Source organism: Miniopterus schreibersii, assembly GCF_964146895.1.
Source record: "Miniopterus schreibersii genome assembly, chromosome: 2".
Lineage (NCBI taxonomy): Eukaryota > Metazoa > Chordata > Mammalia > Chiroptera > Miniopteridae > Miniopterus > Miniopterus schreibersii.
Window position 1 is genome coordinate 15,328,886 of NC_138102.1, and position 24,039 is coordinate 15,352,924.

Consider the following 24,039-nt stretch of genomic DNA (forward strand, 5'->3'; position numbering starts at 1 on the left):
ACAACACCTGGGGCATAGTAGTTGCTTCATAGTTGTTGATTGAATGAATCAAGTCAATAAAATTTGGATCATGGTTCCTCGTATAACAATACCATTCCTTGTCTAAATTCATCCCCTCCTCCTCAATGCTATCTAAATATGGCTTATAAAACTTACCTGTAGAGCCCTGGCCCGGTTGCTCAGTTGGTTGGTCATCCCATACACCAAAAAGGTTGTGGGTTTGGCTCCGGGTCAGGGCACATGCCTGGGTTGTGGGCTTGATCCCCAGTGTGGGGCATGCGGGAGGCAACCAATCAATGTTTCTCTCTCCCCCCTTCCACTCTCTCTGAAAAGCAGTGGAAAAAATATCCTCGGGGGAAGATTAAAAAATAGTGTTCTGCCTTCATGCAGTAAGTGAGACACTTGGTTTTACTAGAACAGTTATTCTGGTGGTTCTTTTTGGGTGGAGTTAGCCATAGACAGTGGCCAGGAAGAGACTTCACAATCAATAAAGTTTGAGAAATGGGTAAGACTCTAAGCAATCTGGACTACTTGGGAGTCTCCACTGTATTGTCCTGACAAAGCCATCAACAGTCTTAGGAATATAGAAAGCCAGAGAGGAAGGAGTACATCCTATCAAAATAAAGATACTAAGAGCTGTAGAACTTCCTCTCTTTCCTGTCTTCATGAAGACGATGTATGAGAACATCTGGATGGCTCAATATAATTATTTGATTGGTATGTCATACTATAATTTATATTAGTTCACATCAATGGATTTTGAGATTGTGCCCTCATATGTTGCACCTTCACTTCCAAGATGCAGTCCTTAGCCTATATACAAAGCAAAGCCCTCTGTGGCCTTAGCTCCAACCTCCCTCTAGGCACCTCCATTCACACTTTAAACCGCAGTATTTTAAACGGCTGGCAGTTCCTCTGCATTGTTTTTTAAACTTGAACTCCCACTCTGCCTCTTGTACCCCAATCCCTATTCCTAACCTTTACAACCCAATTTTGTCATGATTTCTTTCAGGAGAGCCTTCCCCCAAGCCCTGCGTGCGGTAGGTTCGGTAGCGCCCTTAGATATCCCTGTCACTGCACTCAGGCACTGCGTTTTATCTCCCGCTTCACAGGCCTGTCTTTCCCACCAAACTGAGTTTTGTGAGGACAAATCCAGTAACTTACAGTACCAGGCATATCGTGGGGCTCCATAAGTGTTTTTTGAATTAAATTGAAGGGTGAGGCAGGAGGATTGATGGAATGTGTCAGAAAACGAAAATTCAAGGCATGGAATCTTAAGTTGCGAGGACCTCCCCAGCCTGAGTTGCAGGTCGGCTGAAGCGCCAGCGGTTGAGTCATAGTTGGCAGTGAGGTCATGTAACTGTGCGGCCAAGTCACTAATAATTCCTGCTGGAGCCCTAGCGGGGTTGCCCCCTGCTTAGAGCTCCAGCCGGGGACTGAAGGGTCCCTGGTTCCATTCCGCCAAGGGCACACCTTGGATCCCCAGCTCCAGTCGGGGCATGTGGGAGACAACCAGTGGATGTCTCCCCCCCCTCCACTCTCTCTGAAAAGCAACCGAAAAAATATCCTCGGGTGAGGATTAAAAAAAAACAACAAGCCAAAATAATACCTGTTGGCAAAACTGACCGGCAGCCAGAACAAGGAGTTTCCAGGGTCTGGACTCAGGTGCTAGTCTCCACTTTTTAAATTTTTTTATTTTTCCACCATCATGTATCCCTTCTTCCACCAACCCCCACACCGGTCTCCTTTTTTTTTTAAATGTTGATTTCAGAGAGGAAGGGAGAGGGAAAGCGATAGAAACATCAATACTGAAAGAGGGATCCATCAGCTGCCTCCTGCGTGCCCCATACTGGGGGTCGAGCCGCACCCGGGCATGTGCCCTGAACGTGGCACCGCCGTCTCCTGGATCCTAGGTCGATGCTCAACCCCAGCTACGCCGGCAGGGCAGGTCTCCGCTTTTGAACCATCTCTCCGCAGGCGCTACAGACCACGGAAGGGGCCAGGAACCGTTGGCGAGAGAAGGCAGGTGTTTCCCAAGAGGGCGGTGCTTCGTAGCCAGGACCCAAAAGCCCGCAATCCCCGATGAAAGGCACAAGGCCAGGGCGCCAGGCGGCCTCCCCACAGCGTCAGCTGCGCGGACACTTTCTCTGCCGGCTGCACCGACGCCTGAGCGCTCTCCCTCAGCCCCCACAGGCCGGCGGCCGACGGGCAGGCGCCGCCGCCCGGCCCCCGGAGCCGCCACGCTGGAGCTCCCGCCTCGCTTCCGCAGGACGTGGCAGGGCCGGCGGCCAGCGGGCCGGCTCCTCCGGACACCACGTGACGTGGGGAGGTGACCCGTATTTCTTCTGATATAAAGCTACAGGCCGGGAGTTGACGAAGCTACAAACTGGGAATCCCCTCAGTCTGCGCACGAGCGGGCTCTAGGATCTCGCCCTCTCCCAAGTCCGCCCCCTTAGGGGACGGTTCCTCTCCACCTTCCCCGGGGAGGCGGAACCGGAAGGGGAGGGCCTCGCGCCACCATGGCCGCCCGTGGGGTCGTGGGCATCTTCCTCCTCTCCGCGCTCCCTCTCTTGTGTCTGGAGCTGCGGCGTGGGATCCCGGACCTAGGTAAGTGTTAGCGTTTCCCTCCGGGCGCACACCGGGTAGCTTTCCCACGAGTGTGACGTAGAAGTCCCGGCGTCGACTACGACTCCCAGGCTGCATCGCGCCCGCGTCCCGCTTCCGGCGCCGGGTCCTCGGGGAGCCAGTCTTCTGTCGCCTGGGGAGGCCGACTCCGCTTGGCGGAAAAATGTCCCTGCCGATCTGGTGAAGTTTTGCGTGTAAGGAGACGGACGCAGAAAGCACAGGGATATACACACTGCTTTCAAGTTGTGTCGAATGCACCAAAGGAAATAAACGGGGTGACGTGATGTAGGCCTTCTCAGGAATCTAGAGAGATTTGAATGGGGAGGAGCCACCGCTTTGAAAAGTTAGGGCAAAAACATTCCAGACAAAAAAGAATTGTGACGTGTTGGAGGAAACGGATGAAGATCACTGTGGCCGGGCGGGGGAGATGAGGGGGGAGAGTGGTCGAAGATGCATTCATCAGGCACCTATTATAAGCCTAACATTAAATGCTCTTTATTCACTATCTAATCTGGGTACTGTTATAATCCCCATTTACAGTGAGGAAACTGAGATACAGGGAGTTAATTAAGTAGCTTAGGGTTTTATAAAGGTCACTGGATTTAGTGTGGAGACTTGAGGAAGGAGCTACAGTGGAGGCAGTGGGGCACCATAGGTTTCTGAAGTAGGCAAGTAGTGATGGCCGGCACGAGGATGGTAACAGATGAAATGGGCACAGATTTGGGGTATTTACAGAGTACAACCAACAGGATTGTTGATGGATTGTTTGGGATGAGGGAAAGGCTCCCTCCTAGGTGTTGGTAGTGCCAACAATGAAGGGAACACTGAAAGGAAAATGGACCTGTGGAGCATCAGTTCATTTTTGGACATATAAGGGATCAGTTTATATATCTCCCTCATTAAACGTAGTTCTAAAGTTAGATACCAGGATGAAACTGAGCTTTAATATTTCCTGTCTTTCCACCATCCCTCAGCCACCCCTAAGTAGTCAGGTACCCAGAAATGTTGCTTGAAATAAATTAAAATACTTTAAAAAATTTTTACAAATATCCTCTAGGAGCCTGATGCAACTCAAGATGTATTGGGACTGGCCGGGCGTGGCTCAGAGGTTGAGCATCGACCTAGGATCCAGGAGACCAGGGTTGGATTCCTGGTCAGGACACATGCCCTGGTTGCCCGTTCGATCCTCAGACCGGGGCTTGCAGGAGGCGGCTGATGAATGACTCTCTAATCACTGATGTTTCTCTCTCTCCCCCTCTCCCTCTCTATGAAATCAATAAAGATATAATAAAAAAAAAGGTATCAAAAGATATATTGGAATCTAAGAAGACCTTTATCCAAATGATATGTAGAAATGTTAAATTCACACTTAGCTATTACAGAATTCACTTTGCTCCTTTGCCTCTATGGCATCCACCTCTGCTCTGCCCATTTGGAATCTTCTTTGCACTGATGTTTGAGTTGCTCACTAGTCAATGAGAAGGTGGTTACTGAGGTTGCAGAAGGAGATAGATTCACACCATCACCTCTGACCACAGGGAAATACACTTCTTGAGGGCAGAGACCTAATTTGTTTTTGTATTCCCAGCATTTATCACAATGTCTAAATTAATAAAAGTACGCCCAAAAATTCTAGAAATTGCAGCTGGGTTCCTGACAGCATCTCCATCTAGTTCCTTTTTCATTTAATTAACTTCTTTTTCCTATAATCCTTTTTCAAGTTGTGAAATGATGGTCGTTTACTTTGGTTTCTTGATATTGGTTCTGCAATTATCCACAGACAATATTTAAGTCTGTTTTACCAATCATACATCCCAGTGCAGCAGCTGCAGGGCTAGTTATGGGTGGAAAGTACTTAGAGATACTAATACTCTTAGCTGGAGCTGCTAATTGAATTTCCAGGTGGGAAAATGGAATTCCCAGACCTTTTCATTCATCTGGGCTGTATTTTTGGACATACCCTGAAAAATGATCCCTGTCTTTTTCTACTGTGTAAAAGCCTTTATTGCCAATACATTTTTACTTGTACTGAAGCTAAATATTTTAATGCTGGCTCCTCACATTTGTTATCTGTTGAAGTGCTCTGCACATGGGCTCTTGAGAGTAGGTACAGAAAAAATCAACTTAATTAAAAATTTTTTTTTACCTGAAAGGTGTACACACCAATTAGTTCTTTTCTGTTCCCATATAATATCTGCAAATTGCTTGGTTGGTAGAACAAAAAGCAATATTATGGAACATAAATCCCATAACAGTGGTTTCTTTAAACAGAATTACTCTAGCATTAAATTACTTTTGTAATGGCCAGTTACCCCAGATTTACTTGGATTGAGCAATACCTGAATTGATAGTTAATGCTGGCAAAAGTCGAAGGGGCTGTAATGCAAAAATTATAAATATATATCTCTCTGCATATATAATTCCTTTTTTTGGTTAATCTTCACCTGAGGATATTTTTTCCATTGCTTTGCAGAGAGAGTGAAAGGGAGGGAGGGGGGAGAGAGGGAGAGAGAAACATTGATATGAGACACATTGACTGGTTGCCTCCCACATGCCCCCTTACTAGGGGTGGGGAGTGAACCCAAAACCCAGGTACAGGCCCTTGACTGAGAATCGAACCCTCGACTCTCTAACCACTGAACCACACCAGCGGACTATAATTCCTTCTTTAATTTTTAGTTAATTCACTAACTACTGGCCCCATCACATTAGTAAGATGGTTCCTCTGTACCTCTGCCTAGTAATATTTGAGACTTATAAAACAAAACTAAAAATTCCTGGGGAGCAGAAACCATTTTTAACCCAACTTTATATCTTCACCCTTTACCATTTAGTAAATTATATTACACAAAGCAGGCACTTGTTACATTTTTGCTGATTTAATTTTCATCTTGGTTCTTAAAATAATATGTACAACCAAATACTGAATTTCTTTCTAGGCAAACGTATGTAGTAATTTTATTTACACATGACTGAATTAAAGAGAAAGTACATAGTTTCATAATTGTGAGAAATAAGTGGTGTTTCAGTGTGAATAACTTGTGCATGTGTGTATGTGTGTGTGTATGTATGTGTGAATGACTTTTTAAAATAGAACTAGAATTTGAAAAGATGATACCATCACCATCATTTAATTCCTAAATATGTGGATAATTTTATCTCCTCCTTTGGGCAGAAGGGAAACCAGAATTTATGCATTAGTGACAGTCATAATATTTATAACGTAGACAGTCACTTGAATTATACTCTACTCCTGGGAAGAAAAATGTTCTGGAATTGTTTTCTGAAAACTTGTTCTGGTATTGACAACTATGATGAATGTTGGTGCCTAAAGGAGACTATATGAACTTTTGCTGCATTTTTCTAGTACAAATCTTCTAATATGTATTATTTATTAGTATCAAAAAAAGTTTTTTAACTTTGATTTTTTTTACCTTTATAAGGAATTAAAGATATAATTTTGCTGTGTGGCCGGATTTTCTTACTGCTTGCTGTTCTTACTTTGATTATTTCTGTGACAACCTCGTGGCTTAACTCATTTAAATCTTCTCAAGTTTATCTGAAAGGTAAGTTTATTGTTTACCCTTTTCTACTTTTCTACTTTTTTACTGAAATCTGTTTCCTTTATATATACTAGAACTTTGCACAATAAGAACCATTAAGGTAATCATTACAACTTTAGGCATGATTTTTAATGGATCACAAATCCCAACATTTTTATGAAAAATACATTTTCCTTATATATACATTCGAAACTATAACTTTTAACTTGGTACACTGCAAATTCTCACTTTAAATTGTGTGTTTGTGCAGCTTAACTGCTGCTTGGTAAGTACAGTTTACAAACTGTTCTGCAAATGTTAACTATATCTACCATTAATCTCTAAAGGCTTTGCATCCTAAGTTATTTTTCATTCCATTCCTGCATTTTTTATTTACGCACTTATATATATATAGTTAGGTGCTCTTAATTTTAGGAAACAAACAAACAAAAAATGCTTGTTCTTAATTTTTTTTTTTTTTTTGACAAGTGAAAAGAGTATTAGAAGCAGCCTTTTATCAGCTAGTAATTTTTGCAGACTTTGATATAATTCCATATATGTGTTCATTTCTACCATGGTACCAATACTTCTACAAGCTTCTGCCACCTCTCTGAATGCTGGCTCAGGGTGTGCAACTTTCACAAAATCAGACAAGTCAGCCACCCTACACAAGGCGTTGGAGAGTTTGTTAAAGATGAGCACCACCTGTGGCGCTGGCAGCGTGGGACACTCATGTGCCACCAGCAAGTCCATCTTTCTCAAGGCGTTTCCTTGTGCGATACAAAATCCTTCTGAGACAGTACTAAAAGCCTTTTAAAACAATATTGTAGTTTGCCTCAGAACAGATGAATCCTAAAACTTATGCCTATATTCTTATAGCCTATTAGAAAGAAGTTTGCCGATAGTGAATTTGGGGCATTATGTTTTGTTTTGCTGTTTATGTAAATGTAAATAAATAGAAAAGGAAAGTGATCAGTGTTTAATTTATAGCCCTTTCAGATAACTGAATAAAACCATAATCCGAAAAGTTTACATGATTCAACTCAAACATAACAGATGATGTGCATGTTTCAGCGTCTCCCAACCATAGATTTTGGAAATTTTTCTTTCTTCTTTTGATAAATGGTTTGATCTCTTATATTCCAAATTCCTCTATTGGAAAATTGAAATAACAAACTGTAGCTTTTCTAAGCAACTGTGTATTAAACATATTTTTATATCTAGAGGATATTTGCTGCATATATTAAATATCGGGTCAAGTATTCTGTCTTATAAATAAGGGAAACATGCACCTGACAGTGTCTTTCCTTAAGTTGTACCTTTATGTTGTGTGGAGTGCAAGGCATTTTGGTACATTTTTGGTTGACAATTTTGAAACATAATCCTTACTGAAGGATTAAACTGCATAGGACCTAGTTATCAGATTTTCTTAAATCAGTAAAAAATCAGCCTGCTCACACACTTTCTTTCCTGCTGTCACAGCCCATCATAAGCATTCTTGAAGCTTCCTCACCGAAACTATACCATATACTATTAATATATGTTATAATTCTTGTTTCAGAACAGACCTTTTCTTACTGATTTTACTTGCAGATTTCTTAGTTTCAACTGTGCATGTATCTCATTTTCTTTTTTTCTTTTAAAAATATATCTTTATTGATTTCAGAGAGAGGAAAGGAGAGGGAGAGAGAGAGATAGAAACATCAATGATGAGAGAGTCATCGGTCAAGCCCACAACCGGGCATGTGCCCTGACTGGGAATCAAACCCTGATTGCCTGGATCCCAGGTCGACGCTTAACCGCTGAGCCACGCCCGGCCGGGCTCTCATTTTCATTATTTCAAAAATATCTGCGTTTTGAAGGCTTGTCTCTCAAAAACTGTTAAGATCTACAGACTATTTTCAGAGAAAATAACATTCAACTTATTGATACTTGGGAATTAAAAAACACTTATGTTTTGATGTCTTAGAAGAAGAAGAGAAGAATGAGCAAAGGCAAAAACTTGTGAGAAAAAAACAACAAGAGGCACAAGGTGAAAAGGTAAAGCATAACTTTTAGCGAATATATCTTGAAAGAACACAAAAATAGCTGGGGCATTTAAAATTTAGGTCTGTTGCTCTCTGTGTTTATGCTCAGACTTTTTTTTATTATTGAGGTCAAATTCACATGATATAAAATTAACCATTTTGAAGTGTACAATTCAGTAGCATAACAGTCACAATGTTGTGCAACCCCTATCTCTATCTAGTTCTAAAACAGCTTCTTCACCTCAGAAGAACCCCACCTTTCAGCTGGAACTGCCATCTTCCAGTTAATTCACCAAAATGACTAACACAAAGGAAGAGAGGTACCCACTATATGTTCTCAAGGTTCAAGGCCATTCATTTATTTATTTGTTTGTTTATTTATATTTTTAAAAATTTATTTCAGAGAGAGGAAGAGAGAGGGGGAGATAGAAACATCAATGATGAGAGAGAGTCATTGATCGGCTGCCTCCTACATGCTCCCTACTGGGGACTGAGCCCAAAACCTGGGCATGTGCCCTGACTGGGAATCGAACCATGACCTCCTGGTTCTTAGGTTGACACTCAACCACTAAGCCATGCTGGACGGGCAAGGCTCAAGTCCTTTTAGAACAGTTGGAGTTGCTCCTCTGGCAGAATACATGTGAATCTACAAGAAAGGTGATATTGTAGAAATCAAGGGAATGGGCATTGTTCAGAATGCCCCACAAATGTTTCCCTGGCAAACTGGAAGAGTCTACAATGTCACCCACCAGGTAGTGGGCACTGTTGTAAACAAACAAGGGCAAAATTCTTTCCAAGAGAATTAATGTATGTATTGAGCATATTAAGCACTGTAAGAGCCTAGATAGCTTCCTGAAACATGGGAAGGAAAATGATCAGAAAAGGAAGGAAGCCGAAGAGCAAGGTACCTGGGTTCCTCTGAAGTGTCAGCCTGCTCCGTTCAGAGCAGCACACTTTGTGAGAACCTATGGAAATGAGCCTGTGCTGCTGGAACCATTCCCTATGAATTCATGGCATGATAAGTATAAAAAACAACAACCAAAAACCCCCATACCCATTAAACAGTTACTTCCTCATTCCCCCCTCCTGTAACCACCAATCTGCTTTCTATTTGTATGGATTTATCTAGTCTGGATATTTCATATAAATGAAATCATATAACATGACCTTTTGTGTCTGGCTTTTTTCACTTAGCATAATATTTTCCAGGGTTCATCCATATAGCATGTATCAGTACTTCATTCCTTTTTTACGGCTGAGTAATATTCAATTACATGGAACTATCAAATTTTGATTATCCATTCATTTGCTGATGGACATTTAGGTTGTTTCCACCTTTTGGCAATTATGAATAGTGCTGCTAGTATTAACTCTTCTTTAAAGTTTCAATAGAATTCACCAGTGAGTCCATCTGGTCCTGGAGTTTTCTTTGGTGGGTTTAATTACTGATTCAATCTCTTGTTAGGTCAGTCCTATTTCTTCTTGAGTCAGTTTTGGTAATTTGTATATTTCTAGGAATTTGTCATTTCATCTTGGTTATCTTAAGTATTCTCTAATATTTTTTATTTCTATAAGGCTGGTAGTAATATCCCTATATTCAGTTTTGATGTTATTTGTCTTTTTTCTTAGTCAAGTTAAGGGTTTGTCAATTTTATTAATCCTCTCAAATAACCCATTTTTTGGTTTCATTGGTTCTATTGTTTTCTATTCTGCATGTTTTTATCTCTTCTGTAATCTTTATTATTTGCTTCCTTATCCTAACTTTGGGTTTAGTTTGTTCATTTTCTAGTTTTTTAAAGTGTAGAGCTAATTTACTGATTTGAGATCTTTCTTCTTCTTTAATTAGATGTTTATAGCTATAACTTTCCCTCTTAGCACTGCTTTTGCTGCATTCTATTCAAGATTGGTTTTGATAACTAGGAATTGCTTTTACCATGGACGATTATCTAACAGTTATTTTTTTTCCTTTTAAAAAATTGATTTTAGAGAAAGAGGAATGGAGGGGGGGAGAGAGAGAGAGACACCCATCGATTTGTTGTTCCACTTATTTATGCATTAGTTGGTTGATTCTTGTGTGTGCCCTGACCAGGGTTCAAGCCCGCAACCTTGGTGTATCAGGATGACACTAAACAACTGAGCTACCCGGCCAGGGATAACAGTTATTTTCTTGACCTTGAACTGTCAGGTAGCATTTGGGCAATTGCCAGATTGATGACTGACCTTTGTGAGAGAGGAGATTGCTGCGCACTTTCACCTAAATATTAAAAACATAAACCGTTTACAAAGGCCTAGGTACAAGGGCATTAATGGTTTGACATCTAGCACTTGTTTCTCTGTTGAACAAATTATTCCCTATTAAGTAAACAAATGAAGGCTGAAAACAAATCACAAGAGTAAAAGCCTAAATATTGGTTAGAGGGTGCGTGTGGGAGGGTATTACCACATTTGTAATTACCCTGAATTGAATTTAGTAACAACAAAAGTGTCCTTGCAAGATCTTTTGTTAGCTCTTTTGTAAATATTTGAATTCTAAAGTTTAATGTTATCCCCTGTGGAAGTAACTTAATTTTAAAGCCTTGCATGCTTATTAGTAAACTATAATTCCATCTATATGCCAATTTTATAATAATTGGCATCAGTAATTCCTAAGGGTATATAAATTTGGTATTCCTTTGTTTGGCAAGAGTCTAAAAACTTTAACCCTGTGTCTTCTGTCTTTGGACGAAGTAAAATTAATAAGGCAGGACCTCACAGTGTAGTCCGCGTGCATGGTGAGGTGCCCAGACTATGCAGACATGTGCCTGCTGATACATGGCATTTTTGAGTCTTTCTGTTCTAAGGGGGTGATTTTTTTCTCTTGTGACACTTGGTTGTTTGATTTGGTATAGACTTACAGGTTGAAAATTGTTAGTATTTTGAAGTATTGTACCATTATCCTCATTGAAATTTCAATGTGGTTATCAGTTCCTTTTTTTTCTGTTTGCTAATTTAGTCTCCATTTTTCATGTTGGAGGCTTTCCTTAATCATCTGGCAATCCTTGTCTCTGTCCCTTCAGATTTAAGAATGATGCACTAAGAAGCTAATTGATGGTGTATGCATTTATAAAATCTCATCAGGCTTGGTGTTTTTTACTGTTTATAAGTTATACTTCAGTGGAAAAACGAAAAGGAAAATAAAGCTAGTTAGAATTTCTGTGTGTGACCAGAGCTTGCCATGTTGTTTGCTGGTGTAGGAAGTACACCACTTTAATGGTAGGGTGATTGAGGAGTAATTTAGCTTTGTCAGCATCTCTGTTCCTCTTGCAGTTCACCTTAACCAGAGAAGGTGCCTCCGTTTTTCCACCCTGGTGGTGGGGGTGGTGGGGTTAATGCCTGGCTACCAGCAGGCGGGAAGGCAGCTGGGGAGTCTCACCTGTCAGTGGGTACATTTCACATACTCTTTTAGTTGCACTCCTGCTCTCCCCTCGGCCTGGCATCTGTGACTCTGCAGCCTCTCTGGTTCATATTCCCAGAGATTAAACCTTCCATGCCTTCCATTACATGTGGTAGGGTAGTGGGTCTAGGAACCTAATAGCTCTTTTATCTTTTCTTTCCCCAAGAATCTCAGATGCAAAAAATTGAAATAATCCTTGGTTCATTACAAACTCATCACCGGTTGATGCCTGGCTCCGCCTGCCACCTTGTTGTCAGCTCTGTACCCCACTCCCTGTCCCTGCCATGGTATCCGGTGTCTCTTCTTCCTGAGCTCTTCAGGTCTGTGGAGTGCACTGGCTTACTTCTTATTGTTATCCACCTTTACAAGCACTTAGGTTGCATCTTTCTCACTGTTACATCAGTTACCTCTCCTCCATATGCCCTCACATGTCGTGGTTTAGAGGTTGTAATACTTCTTTGTTTCATCAGTAACGGAATTTGGGTTTCTGTTGTTTCCATGGTTGTTTTGGGATGATTTTCAAGTGGAGAGGGAAGCAGAAATAATTTCACTCTGTCATCTTAAAACTGATTCTCCATTTCTTTTGAGTCCAAAAATAGTTTCTACTTTAACATGATTGAGCTATCAATTAACATTCTCCCAAATGAGTTCATGCCTTGGGCATCATGCCTTGAACAAAATGCCCTGACTTTAAGCTCCTAGAAGGCATCTTTGCATCCCCAGCCCTCAGTGGATTTTTGTTGCACTAGAAACACATTAAAGGATATAAGGTGATTGCCATATAAGCATAAGTATAGAACATTTGTTTTTATTTGTATTATGTACAAATGCAAATTTTTAGAGAGTGATGCAAAAGTGGAAGATGCTGCTTTTTTGGCAAAATTGACCTAGTGTGAAAACACAATTTCTGACCTGGTTCTTACTGATGACTTTACAGACAAAGTAAAATCTTAGGAATGTTAATGTATAGTAACAACACCTAATTATTTTTTTGAACAGGCCAGCAGATACATAGAGAATGTTCTAAAACCTCACCAGGAAATGAAATTGAAAAAACTGGAAGAGCGCTTTTATCGAATGACGGGTGAAACCTGGAAGTTAAGCAATGGTCATAAACTTGGGGTTAGAAAACATTCCACTTTATATTTTGAATTCTGCTATTACTTATGTTTCATTTTACATATATTGATTTTTTAATTGCAAATGATGTTAAACTATTAATACAGCCTTTTTAGAAGTCTTTATTAATAACTATCAATTTTTATTCAGCATATTTGTGTGTCAAACCGTTAAGTGCCTAAGAGCATATAACTTAGAGCCTTGAAAAGCTCTAACATAAGGTAATCTTTAAGAAAAGTGCTGACTATATCACTGTGTTTTATACGAGGGAATTCAGATTTTTCCTCAAGAAAGATCTCCAAGGTATTATAAGCTCACATTATGTTCATTTTGTTTGGCTCTGTTTTTGAAAAGCCAAGTTAACCTTTGACTCTTTTTTCCTTTGGCCTTGAGTATGAATTTTGTCATTTGCTGCTGGGAGTTTACAGTTTTGTTTTCTTACAGAGGAAAAAGGATACTCATAAAATTTTAGAATAACTGGCCGTTGATTTTATGTATAAGATTATTTCTAGGCCCCAAACGCAATTTGCTTTCTGTTTATACTGCACCTTTCACCATCTTGTAAAGAAATGACGTAATAAAGGCGACAGGATTCTTCCAGTGCAGCAGAATCGGTTTCATCCATCGTGTAATGGTAAAGATGCCGTAACACAGTCAGGGTGGGTAATAAAGTTAATGTGAAAGGCAGGCGACATAAAATGCACCTGCTCCCTCCACGTGGTGATTCCACTTCTGAGCTGAATTTGCCTTCTGTTCAGTTGTGTGGTGTTAGACATGGGCAGCCTGAATTTAGCCTGCTGTGTCTCTTTCTGAAACAGTCACAGTGTGACTAATCATTCATTCTGCATCTCGCTTTTAGGTTCTGTCTTCATGGTACTACTAGTATATATTTTAGCCTAATTAGTAGGGACAAAAAAAATTGGATGGGTATGGATGGGCAGACCTTCAGTGTTGTTATGATGTAAGACTCTCAGGACTATCGAAGAACATGAGAATTGGAATGTAGAGCTGAAAGAAAGTGTGTCTGTCAGCTGATCCAGCCTCGTAATTTGCAGCAAAGCAACTTAAGTTTGGTCAGTTAATTGTTCAGCATCAAGATCTCTTGACTTCCATTCCCCATTCTCTTTCCATCAGCTTCTCTTAGGATAAAGGAATGGGGGAAACTGCCCATGAAAATGGTGGCCATTTTAGTCTGATAAAGAGAACTTTTAGAAAGTTGGTAAATATAGATGAAAGACATTAGTGAACTAAATGTATACATTTGCAAATTTGACGCTTAAGTGAATTATCTTGCTAAGGAAAAAGTTTTAATAGATAATATTAATAAAAATAATCTTTATGATTTCTAGAATAAAATTCTTTGCCTCCTAAAGTGATTAATACCAATGGAAGCTCAAAGTTGGAATTTGAGAACTAAAATATGTTTATATAAAACAAGATACTAGGGCTACATTCAGCTATGGGAGTTTTGCATGGTCATGTACAGAGACATGTTTTTACATATACATGCTATTTTCACAGCCTTTTAAGGCATAGTTCTTGCACTGCCTTGCTTCCTTTACTGAAAGGAGGAAAGGATATTTCCAGGTTTCTTTCTTCCATCCTACTGAAAACCTTGGGGGTTAATTAAAATGGAAAGGTCTGTCTCAGCCTTGTATCTATCAGACAGAACACCAGAGCTAAATAAGGGTAGTCTCTACAAGATGTTAATAAGCTCCATGTTTTCATGTCTAAGGAGAGAATGCTTTAATTTTCTGGGTCTTATAATGACTTAATTGTATTTTTTACTGAAATGCCATCAGGATAAAATAAATAACCATTGCGAATACAGTTGATAGGAAGCATCTCTTTAGAAATTTTCTGTTGTTTTTGACCAGGGTGGTGAAGATGCGGTGCTTGAAAATGACAGTCAGGTATCTTTTGACACATCAAACAGAAAAGCAGCAAAGAGACGGAACTTGCCTAAGCTGTCAGCCAAAGTTTCACCACCTGCTGAACAGCCCACGCAGAAGGAGGTTGGTTACTTAATGCCTACTCATTGCATTGTAGCATTGCGTAGCAGGAACAGTTTCTGTGGGTGAGGTGTTATATACTGAGCAGAGGACTAGCTTTTAATCCAGATGATGTCTTCCCACTACCTCACAAAGTGATTGCTGTCATTAAGAGCCACTTTTCCTGCTTAATATTAGTGTTCTGAACCAAACTTAGAAGGAAGCTATGAAGATAAATGACAGTAGGTTTAAAAATACTTAGTTCTTTTTGAGGAAGTAACTTGATTATGTAGAAATAAAAAATATAATGTTTACTGAGGAAACATCCCTGTGGGTACCTAAGACATGGTTAAGCCATATTTAGTGAGTGGCTAATATTAACATGAGTGTGTCATTTTCCTCAGTAGCCCTTCTAGGGAATGGGTCAGTGACCATTCACTTTGGAACAGTGCCCAGGTTTTTTATTTTTTATTTTCTTCCAAATTTTTAATCCTTAGGTTAAATTTGGAGCTAGCAAAGGTTAGAAATAAGAAGTCTCTTCTTACTGACTCTTAGGGAAAGCTGGGAGGTTATCTATGCAATCCTTGAAAGTGGTTTCTAATGTTCTGCTTCTCAGTCTGAGGTTTCCTGGTCCCTAACGGAGCTTGAGGGTGAGAATCATGTCATTGAACTATTACTAACATTTCAAAAGATCTAATGCACTGTATGGACTAATTAAAAATTCAAGATTTTTTGCTTTTGTTAATAGAATGGATTATTTCATGCTTATGGTAAATTTTAGTGGACTGTCACATGCTTTTGATACCAAAGGAAAACAAATAGTTTATTTAATAAATGCAATTAGTGTTTGTTAGATAAAGTTATAAAATATGGAGCCTATGGTTTTAAAAAATAAAAAGTGTCCCTAGAGGTGAAATTGTTGGTAACAAGTATTTTAAGGAGAGAAAATGGTCCAAACATCAGGTTTTTAAAGAGATGAGTTAGAAACAGGGAAACACTGAGTAAATCATGAAAGCAACCAAAGTGAATGGTTGTTCACCAATCCTGTAGAAGCGCCAGTGAAGGGAAATGCACCCATCTTAAAATGTATATACGTACGCACCTAAATAATTTTGGGGTCTTACTGAACTTAATATTTATCCTGTTCCTTTAAAATAGTACATTTTATAGAGTATCTTGGAACATCATAAAAACAAAATTCTTTAAATGTGTATATATTGGTAGCTGTCATCTAGTCCTATTTTTATGATCTTTTGCTAGCACAAAGTTGCTTACCCAAAAATGTTTATTAATTGGGCTCTCATTCTCATTGTAAACTTATAAGTAAATAGGAAATGAAGAGATTTCCTTCAGCTTAGATGTATCTGAACTATTCTTGTTAAGCTTATTAGTTTCTTCAAAATATTTACATTCCTATTACTAATACTTACTTTTTTTTTAGGTTTCAGATTTACCTGAAGAACCTTCTGAAACAGCTGAAGAAGTAAGCTTATTTTCTTTTTTTGAAAATTAAATATATTTTCTATTTCCTTTAACATCAAGTGTGTCCTATCTAAATTTGGGTTCTGAAAGTAAAGATAGCATGAGTGTTTCTGTGATTCCACTGTAATTCCGTCTTGTTTTGAAGACGGTGTAATATGAAGCATCTCAACTTTTCTATAGAATTGTATACCTGAAATCTATATGATTTTATTAATTAATGTCACCCCAATAAATTCAATTTAAAAAAAAGGACTGCATGGGCTTTTCTAAAACTTCAGGTCAGCAGATGAGTTACTTATTAAAATAGAATCAAAATAGGCAGATGACTTCAAATTGTAGTTTTCCCCTTAAAAAAGAGAAAACAAAGAATGCTGTTACTTTTTAGATGTTTGAATGGAAGGATGGTTTGCTGTTGGGGGGGGGCAGGGTTGGACTGAACTTCTGTGTTGAGCTGCTTTCTGCCCAGTTGCTTTGTTATAATCTAAGCTGCCTTCCTTCCCTTGCCCAGCTTAGTTTTAGACACGACTCCAATGCACGGGAACACATATCTTTAAAGCCATAAGTCATTTAGGCAGAGAAGAGCCCTGATGGTTTTCAATTACTTGGAGCTCAGTGACTGTTATACTCCTCACAAAGCATTTTTGAGACAGCCAAGAAAGCCATTGGAATTGTCTCATTTTTGTCAACACATTTGCAACATTTTAGTTCTTTGGACGTCAGAGGAAAATCTGAAAGTCCTGCAAAAATAGAGATAATGAAGTATGTAATGCAGGAGAAACACAATGTTTAAAAACATAGAACCTTCTGATTCCTCCCCATTATACATGATAAATTCATTCCTATCATACAGCTCTCCTGACCCTTCTACATTCTCACTTCTTGTCAAGCTCTGGGTTGGTATCCATGACAACAGTTTATAATACAGGAATATTTAAATATAGCTCAGGTTTGACAGGGAACCTTTGATGAATTTACTCTGACTTTAAAATACATGACATTATTCTACAGAACAGCAGTTTGTCACCAAAGGCGCATAGATCATAGACCTCAGGTTGTTAGTGAATCCTTTTAAATTGTACCCTTTTGTGATAATACATAAAAGGACAGTGTTTTTTGCCCTGGCTGGTGTGGCTCAGTTGGTTGGAGTGCCGTCCTGTACACCAAAAGGTGGTGGGATTCCTGGTCAGGGCACATACCCAAGTTGCAGGTTTGATCCCAACTCGGGAGCACGTGCAGGGGGCAGCCGATCGGTTTCTCTCTCATATTGATGTTTCTCTCCCCCTCTCCCCTTCCTCTCTCTAAAAATCAATTTTAAAAAATGATTTAAGAAAAGGACGGTATTTTTTCCCCACAATCTCAGATCTGTGGCCCTAAAAAGGCTGAGAAACCTCCGCCACAGAGGCAGTAGATGTTGCCCTCCTCTCTGTGAGTTACTTACAGTCATTCCATTTTGTTTTCTCCTCTCCTCTTTCCCAATACTTGTTGGGTGATACTTTGTGTTATACTCATTAAAGTGTATGTCAGAGTAATGGAATTTTAGAGCTTGAATGAGCCTAACTAGCATTCCATCTCCCTACTTGAAGCTGAAGCAGTGGTGGAAAGAGTTCCAGGGTACCTGCTGGGAGAAACCAGGCCTCTGGGTGTAGCCAGCACTCCTGCCTTACTGTTAGCGATGTTATCCCTCTTTTCTTCTCCCTGCTCTGATTTTTGGTCGTCTTTGTTCTGTTTTTGGTTAATAAAGTCAACAAAATTATGGTAATTATTACCCAAGAATCACATGTAAAAATGTATGCACCATATATATTGTATTAATTGGTACATGCAACTTTTTTTAAAAAGATTTTTAAAATTGATTTTTAGAGAGAGAGGAAGGGAGAGGGGGAGAGAGAAACATCAATGTGGGAGTGAAGCATCTATCGGCTGCCTCCTGTACACCCCTACCGGGGATCGGGCTGCAGCCAGGCATGTGCCCTGACAGGGAATCAACTGGCAACCCCCCAGTGCATGGGACGACGCCCAACCAACTGAGCCAGGGTGGTACATGCAACTTTTATTGTGACATCTTATTAAGAATGCCACTAATGTATAGTTAGCTGATACTGCTTTATACTTTTACAGTGTATTCTATTCCACACTAATCAAGAAAAGCTAAATATTGGACTATTTTGATTCTCCCAAAATCATCATTGGGCAGGGCATTTTCCATCTGTATAACTCCTACTGCTCATAGACTTCTGGGAAGTCAATGCAAAGATTCCTAATTCCCACCAACCAGTCATAAGCTGTTAGTCTTATTTCCCTGGGTGACTTTAAATGTCCCATTCCACTTTTCAGTAATTCTCCTGTTCTCATTGACCTAGATCTTATTGTACTCTTGATCTAATGACCATTTCTGGGCAGTCAGTCTATATCTCTCTGGACTTCTGCCTGACTTTTCCCTGCCATTGCAGCTGACTTTTTCAGAAAAATGAAAATAGTAAGCATGGAGTGTCATTATTATCATAAAAGTTAAAAACAAAAAGGAAGTGTTCTGTTTTGGGGAGTGTGCCTTTTTAACACACCCTCCATCTACCACCTTAAGAAAATATTTTCAAAGTAAAGACGACATGCCTGGAGTAGGGAATGAGAAATACTGGAGTTACCCAAGATTTTAGGATACCTAATAATGTCTCTGTAAGTTATACAGTCATATTGTTTCTGGCTTTCTGAAAAGATACTATTTCCTATTTTGTCAACAGTTTTGCTCTGGTATTATAATCATTATATATATTACATAATCATGACATATCATCATCTGTAAAGCCTGCCTCTGTTATAACAGCTATATTTTAATCCCTAAGCTGTATAACTTTCTTATGAGTACATGTGTAAAAAGTAATTTCACTTTTAGGAATACTAGAAATTATAATTTTCAAGACATTCTCTATTTCCTTATTAAAGTTAAATGCCCATTAAATGCCTGGTGTCACCCACAGAATAGAGGGACATTTTGATAACTCTGTATTGCCAGGGAAAGGGCCTGACATTCACTGTAAAGGTTATCAGAACCAAGGTGAAGCTTTCACTGTATGGATATGTATTTCTCTACAGATAACTGTGGCTCTGTGATAATGAGCCATGTTAGAAAATTCCTGTTAGGGTAGAAGCCTGCTTGGATTTACAAGCCAACTAATAGATGAGGGAACTAATGACTAACATGGATTTATGATGAGGGAGGGATGTGAAACATAATTAATGCAATTCTTTCTTAAGTAGTATAACCTGATTGTTTTAGTGCCTGTTATGTGTTTATTATTACAGCTATCCTTAGAGTCCTAAAATAATATAGTAAGACTTTAAAAATGAGGGGAGGGAATAACTCATGGTGGTCTATTTACCATATGTTGCTGTTCTACTTTTAAGTTGAAAAGACAGTAATTGTAGAATTTAAGGTAATTTGAAAATAATTTTATAAATCATCATGTAATGGAGTACCTGGGAACCAAATTTTAATTATTACCACTACTTTTAATTTATATGTCATTTAACAATCTGTGTTTGTGACAGTGATTTACTTTCTAATTTTGGATTGTGTCCCAGGCCTTTTACCCATTCATAATTCAGTGCACTACACTGTCAGTAGTATTAAGAGAAATTGCATGACCAACTTTCATGATAATTGTAATAACAGAACAATTGCGATATTTCAAACAATAATAGTTCGTTTCTCTCAAGTTTCATCAAATCATAATGGAAAACATTAATTCACTGTATTTTAACCCGTTTCTCATAAAGTATTTGGGTTTAATTCTCTTAACATCACTGAAAAAGTTAAATTTTATTTCTAGAAATAAGCAAAATTGGCCTTTAGTCTGTGATTCAGTTATTCTGTGTTTTCTTTATTATAAAACATTTCTTTAAATGATTTGGATGTGAGTCAAATACCTTACCTACTTGAATGGAAATATTGTCTAACACGGCTTTCCTGAAGGGGGTAGGCTGCTGTAGAGCCACCGTTTCTATATGCTGGGACACCCACGTGACTCCCAGGATAGTTACTGTGATAAGACCATAAGGAAGGCTTTCCTGACAGGTCAATAATGAGCATCAGAAGAAATGACTAATTCCTCATCTTTTCTTTTTAGAATGTCCTTTAATATACTAGCAGTTTGTAAGCTCCTTTTAGTTGTTTAACTTACAGTTTTATCAAAGGGAAGATTATGGGGAAACTCAATACATAATGCAGATAAAGCAGGGCTGCTCCTAGGACAGGAGGTCTCAGCTCACAGCAGCCAGGACCAGCTCCAGGCTCGTCTCTCATCCGCTTGGGTGACGCAGGCCTGGTGCACAGCCTACAGTATGAGTGGATGGGTGACTTTTTGTTTCCTTTAAATCTAGTGTTTCTTTTGTCTGTGGACTCTGAGTTGGCACTGGACCTCCTTGGTTCGGTAGGTCACTTTTGAAGCCCAACTGCAATCTGCATGTGATCTGGGCAGACAGAATTGTTTAGTCTCTGGTGTCCTCTCTGGAAGGCTCTGCCACTGATCTCAATAAGATGTCTTTTAGTTTCAGAGAATTATTCCTCTGTTTAGAGTGAATTTTATCGGGACCTTTATGTTGGTCTACTCTCTCAGAGATAAATGTCCGCAAACCCCATGTGAGCTTTTATAATCACATGTTATACTTTTGCAATTGCATAGAGCAGTGCATTGGAATTCTTAACTGAACGTTTCTGTTCCTCAGGTGGTTACTATTGCTCTCCGGTGTCCAAGTGGGAGCGTCCTAAGGAGAAGGTTTCTTAAGTCTTGCAATTCACAGGTGAGGAAATTCATACTTTGAGAAATATTTTTAATGAATTTGACAATAATTCCCATGCAGCGGGAGAGGTACTGTCAGTCTCGCCGTTGTCTGGTACTTATCACTTGGTGTAGTCCATGTTGAGGACAAAGGCCATGTCTGTGCAGTCCACATCGCAGAGATTTAGGTAGTTAGGCATGCTGGGTCCTTTTCAGTTGTGATTTCTGCAAATTTTTTTCCATTTTTCCTTTTCCTGTTTATTTTTTGTTGTTTTTTTGGTTATAATTATGTTTTCACAGCTTGGTGGGTAAGATGCTTTCAAAGCAGCCAGTTTTAACTTTGTTCCCATTAGCCATTAGTTCCTGCATGTTTTTGATGTGGCTTAGATTATGATATAAATCATTTTGTCCCCAAATGCTAACCTTTTGTTCTCAGTCTTTTTGTTCTTTCTTTTTCTCTTTCTTTTTTGGTCTTTTCTTGCTCTTTTCTCAATCTTTTATTGAATAACCTTTCCCTTCCCCATGGTTGGGGCCTTGCTATTTGTTAAATGCCTCTGGTAACTGTGGGTGCCAGCACTCCCTAGGCCTTAAACAGAAAGTATTAAAGGTTGTTCACATCTCAGAATCCATGGCACGCTATTTTTTTTTACACTCCAGAAAGTTCCTTTGAAAGGTGTAAAAGTTCTGTCCTATTCCTAGAGGCATGTTTAATAATGCACAAACTGTAAAATACCATAGTGACCCTGAGGGACACAAGTGTGTACAGTACTGACAACTGTGTTTCTTATCTTTTAGGTTTTATTTGATTGGATGGTGAAAATTGGGTACCACACATCCCTATACGGCCTTTCTACTTCCTTTCCCAGAGTGCCTCTGGAAGTGGAGGGAGGCTGGTCACTGCGGGACATAGGAATAACTGTGGATACTGTACTCAATGTAGAAGAAAGAGAGCCAAGCAACTAGAAACTAGAACTGCCTGTTCTACATGAAATCAGTTGTCATGACCTTCCTTACACAGTCAAGGATTCATATTAAAATGCCGTACCTTGATTGAGCTCAAGGCAGTTCAGTCTGTTTTCCATTGGACTATATGGACGTAAAGGATTAAGAAAGGAGTTCTCTCTGCATATATTGTTTGGAATGTGCCATTTTATAATGTACCAAATGAGAACTAGGTAAACATGCATCCAATAAGGCACTCAATGGTTTCGTTTTCTTTCCTAGCTGATGTCATTTATCAAAGCCATATGGCTTTGGTTTCTGCTTCTTCAATCCATCATAATCACACTATATTTCACAATTCAGTGAAACTCTTCATAGTCTTATAAGTAGGAATGTTTATTCTGCTATTATTTCTAGAAATTAAAAACTTTAAAAAGGATATTCAAAGCTCCTTACAGCTTTAAAGTTCTTTTTGATAGGTATGTATTAATCTTTACTTAACAAATGTTTGAGATTTATGTAATTTTGCCTTGTATTCAGTTGTAACAGTTACAGAGTTTCAGGTGGATGGGCCAACTTTTTAAAAAACAGAATATGGTATAAAAGGCTGTTAGCTTTGTTCTAGTCACTCCCTTTTTCTTTTCTCGTGCTCAGTCGTAAGAGTCAGCTTGACTCCTCGGTTTGTTGCCCTTTAGTTAATGCTCCTTTATACCTCTTATGTAGAATTTATTACACTGTATTAGAGCTATGGTTTTGTTTCCCCAAATACATAATTCCTTAAAAGCAAGGATTGTATCGTTCTTTTTTACCCTCCAGAAGTATCTAGTGTAGGGGGGCTGAATACATGTTTGAAAATGAGTAAGTTGTGTCAGTCATTAACTTCGTCTCTGGAATATCCCACATAAAAAGTGAAAAAATTTTCTGACTATAAATTATAAAAGTGTTTCAAAACTTTACAAAGTACAAAAGCAAAGTCCCCCCATAACCTCAATGCCCAGAAATAATGATAACATTAGCTTCCTGTATGTCCTGCCAGACTTTCCTAAGCTTATGTACCACAGATGAAAAAAAACAAAGACCCCACACTTTAGATACTCTGGAAAAACTGATTATTGTGAAAGCTACCAAGTAATTATGCTACTTAGGATGTATGGTAGCAGGCTCCAAGATGACCCCCAACGACCCCGCCTCCTCGTAGTCACACCTTAGTCTATGTGACCAATAAAATGCACAGAAGTGGTTGTGTGTGCTGCTGCTGAGATTATAAGACGGTGACTTCTCTCTTGGTGCTCTTGGGTCACTCACTCACCCAACATGGGGTAGGGGGAAGCCATGTGGCAAGGAACTGTGGACAAGAGACATGAGGAAGCCTGGAGCTGTACCTCCAGCCCCGGTGAAATCCAGAGACTGCGGCTCTGGCCAACAGCATGACTGCAACTTCATGAGAGCCCTAAGCCAGAACCACTTAGCTATGATGCTCCCAGATTCTTGACCCTGATGATGGGAGATAACAAATGTTTTAAGCAGCTAGGTTTTGAGTTAATGTTATGGAGCAATACGGAACATACAAACTTAGAACTTGTGAGTAGCACCCATAACAAAAGACCTAAAATATGAGAGTGGCTTTGGAACCAGGCAGTGGGCTTTGAGGAGAGTGTTGGTAAAAGTTTAAAGTGCCTTGAAATTGTCAATAAAAGCTCATAAGTCTGCAGGTGAGGACTTGCAGGAAAGTGAGGTAAATATTACTGGAAGCTGGAGGAATGAAAACCCCCGTTATATAGTGGCAGGAAGTATAGCAACACTACCACTGGCAGTTATGTGGGAAGTGGAAAATGCAGCTAGTGAGTTGAGTGATCTAGCTAAGTGTATTTCCAACCAGAACACTGAAAATACCACCTGTTTCTTGCTGCTCATAGTAAAATGTGAGGAAACGGATAAGCTAAAGGGCTTCGAAAGGAACCAGAGCTCACTGGTTTGGAAGATTCCCTTCTAGAGGTGGAAAACAATGCTAAAATAAATGGCTTCTGAGCAAAGACAAATCGAGTACATTCTCAGGAAAGCATGGCCTAAAGATGAAGCCAAGAGTTTAACTGTAAAATCCTT

At 39.4% G+C, this 24,039-nt stretch overlaps 1 protein-coding gene across 1 annotated transcript; it reads left to right on the forward strand.

Annotated features, from left to right (window-relative positions):
- Positions 1-1,772: 1,772 nt before the first annotated feature.
- Positions 1,773-22,794, forward strand: UBXN8 (UBX domain protein 8). The gene is made up of 8 exons (XM_081128313.1): positions 1,773-2,607; positions 6,069-6,191; positions 8,137-8,207; positions 12,627-12,749; positions 14,624-14,761; positions 16,179-16,220; positions 20,942-21,016; positions 21,790-22,794. Exons 1-8 carry the CDS (start codon positions 2,520-2,522, stop codon positions 21,955-21,957), a joined length of 828 nt encoding a protein of 275 aa, XP_080984439.1. The 5' UTR covers positions 1,773-2,519; the 3' UTR covers positions 21,958-22,794.
- The last annotated feature ends 1,245 nt before the right edge of the window (positions 22,795-24,039 follow it).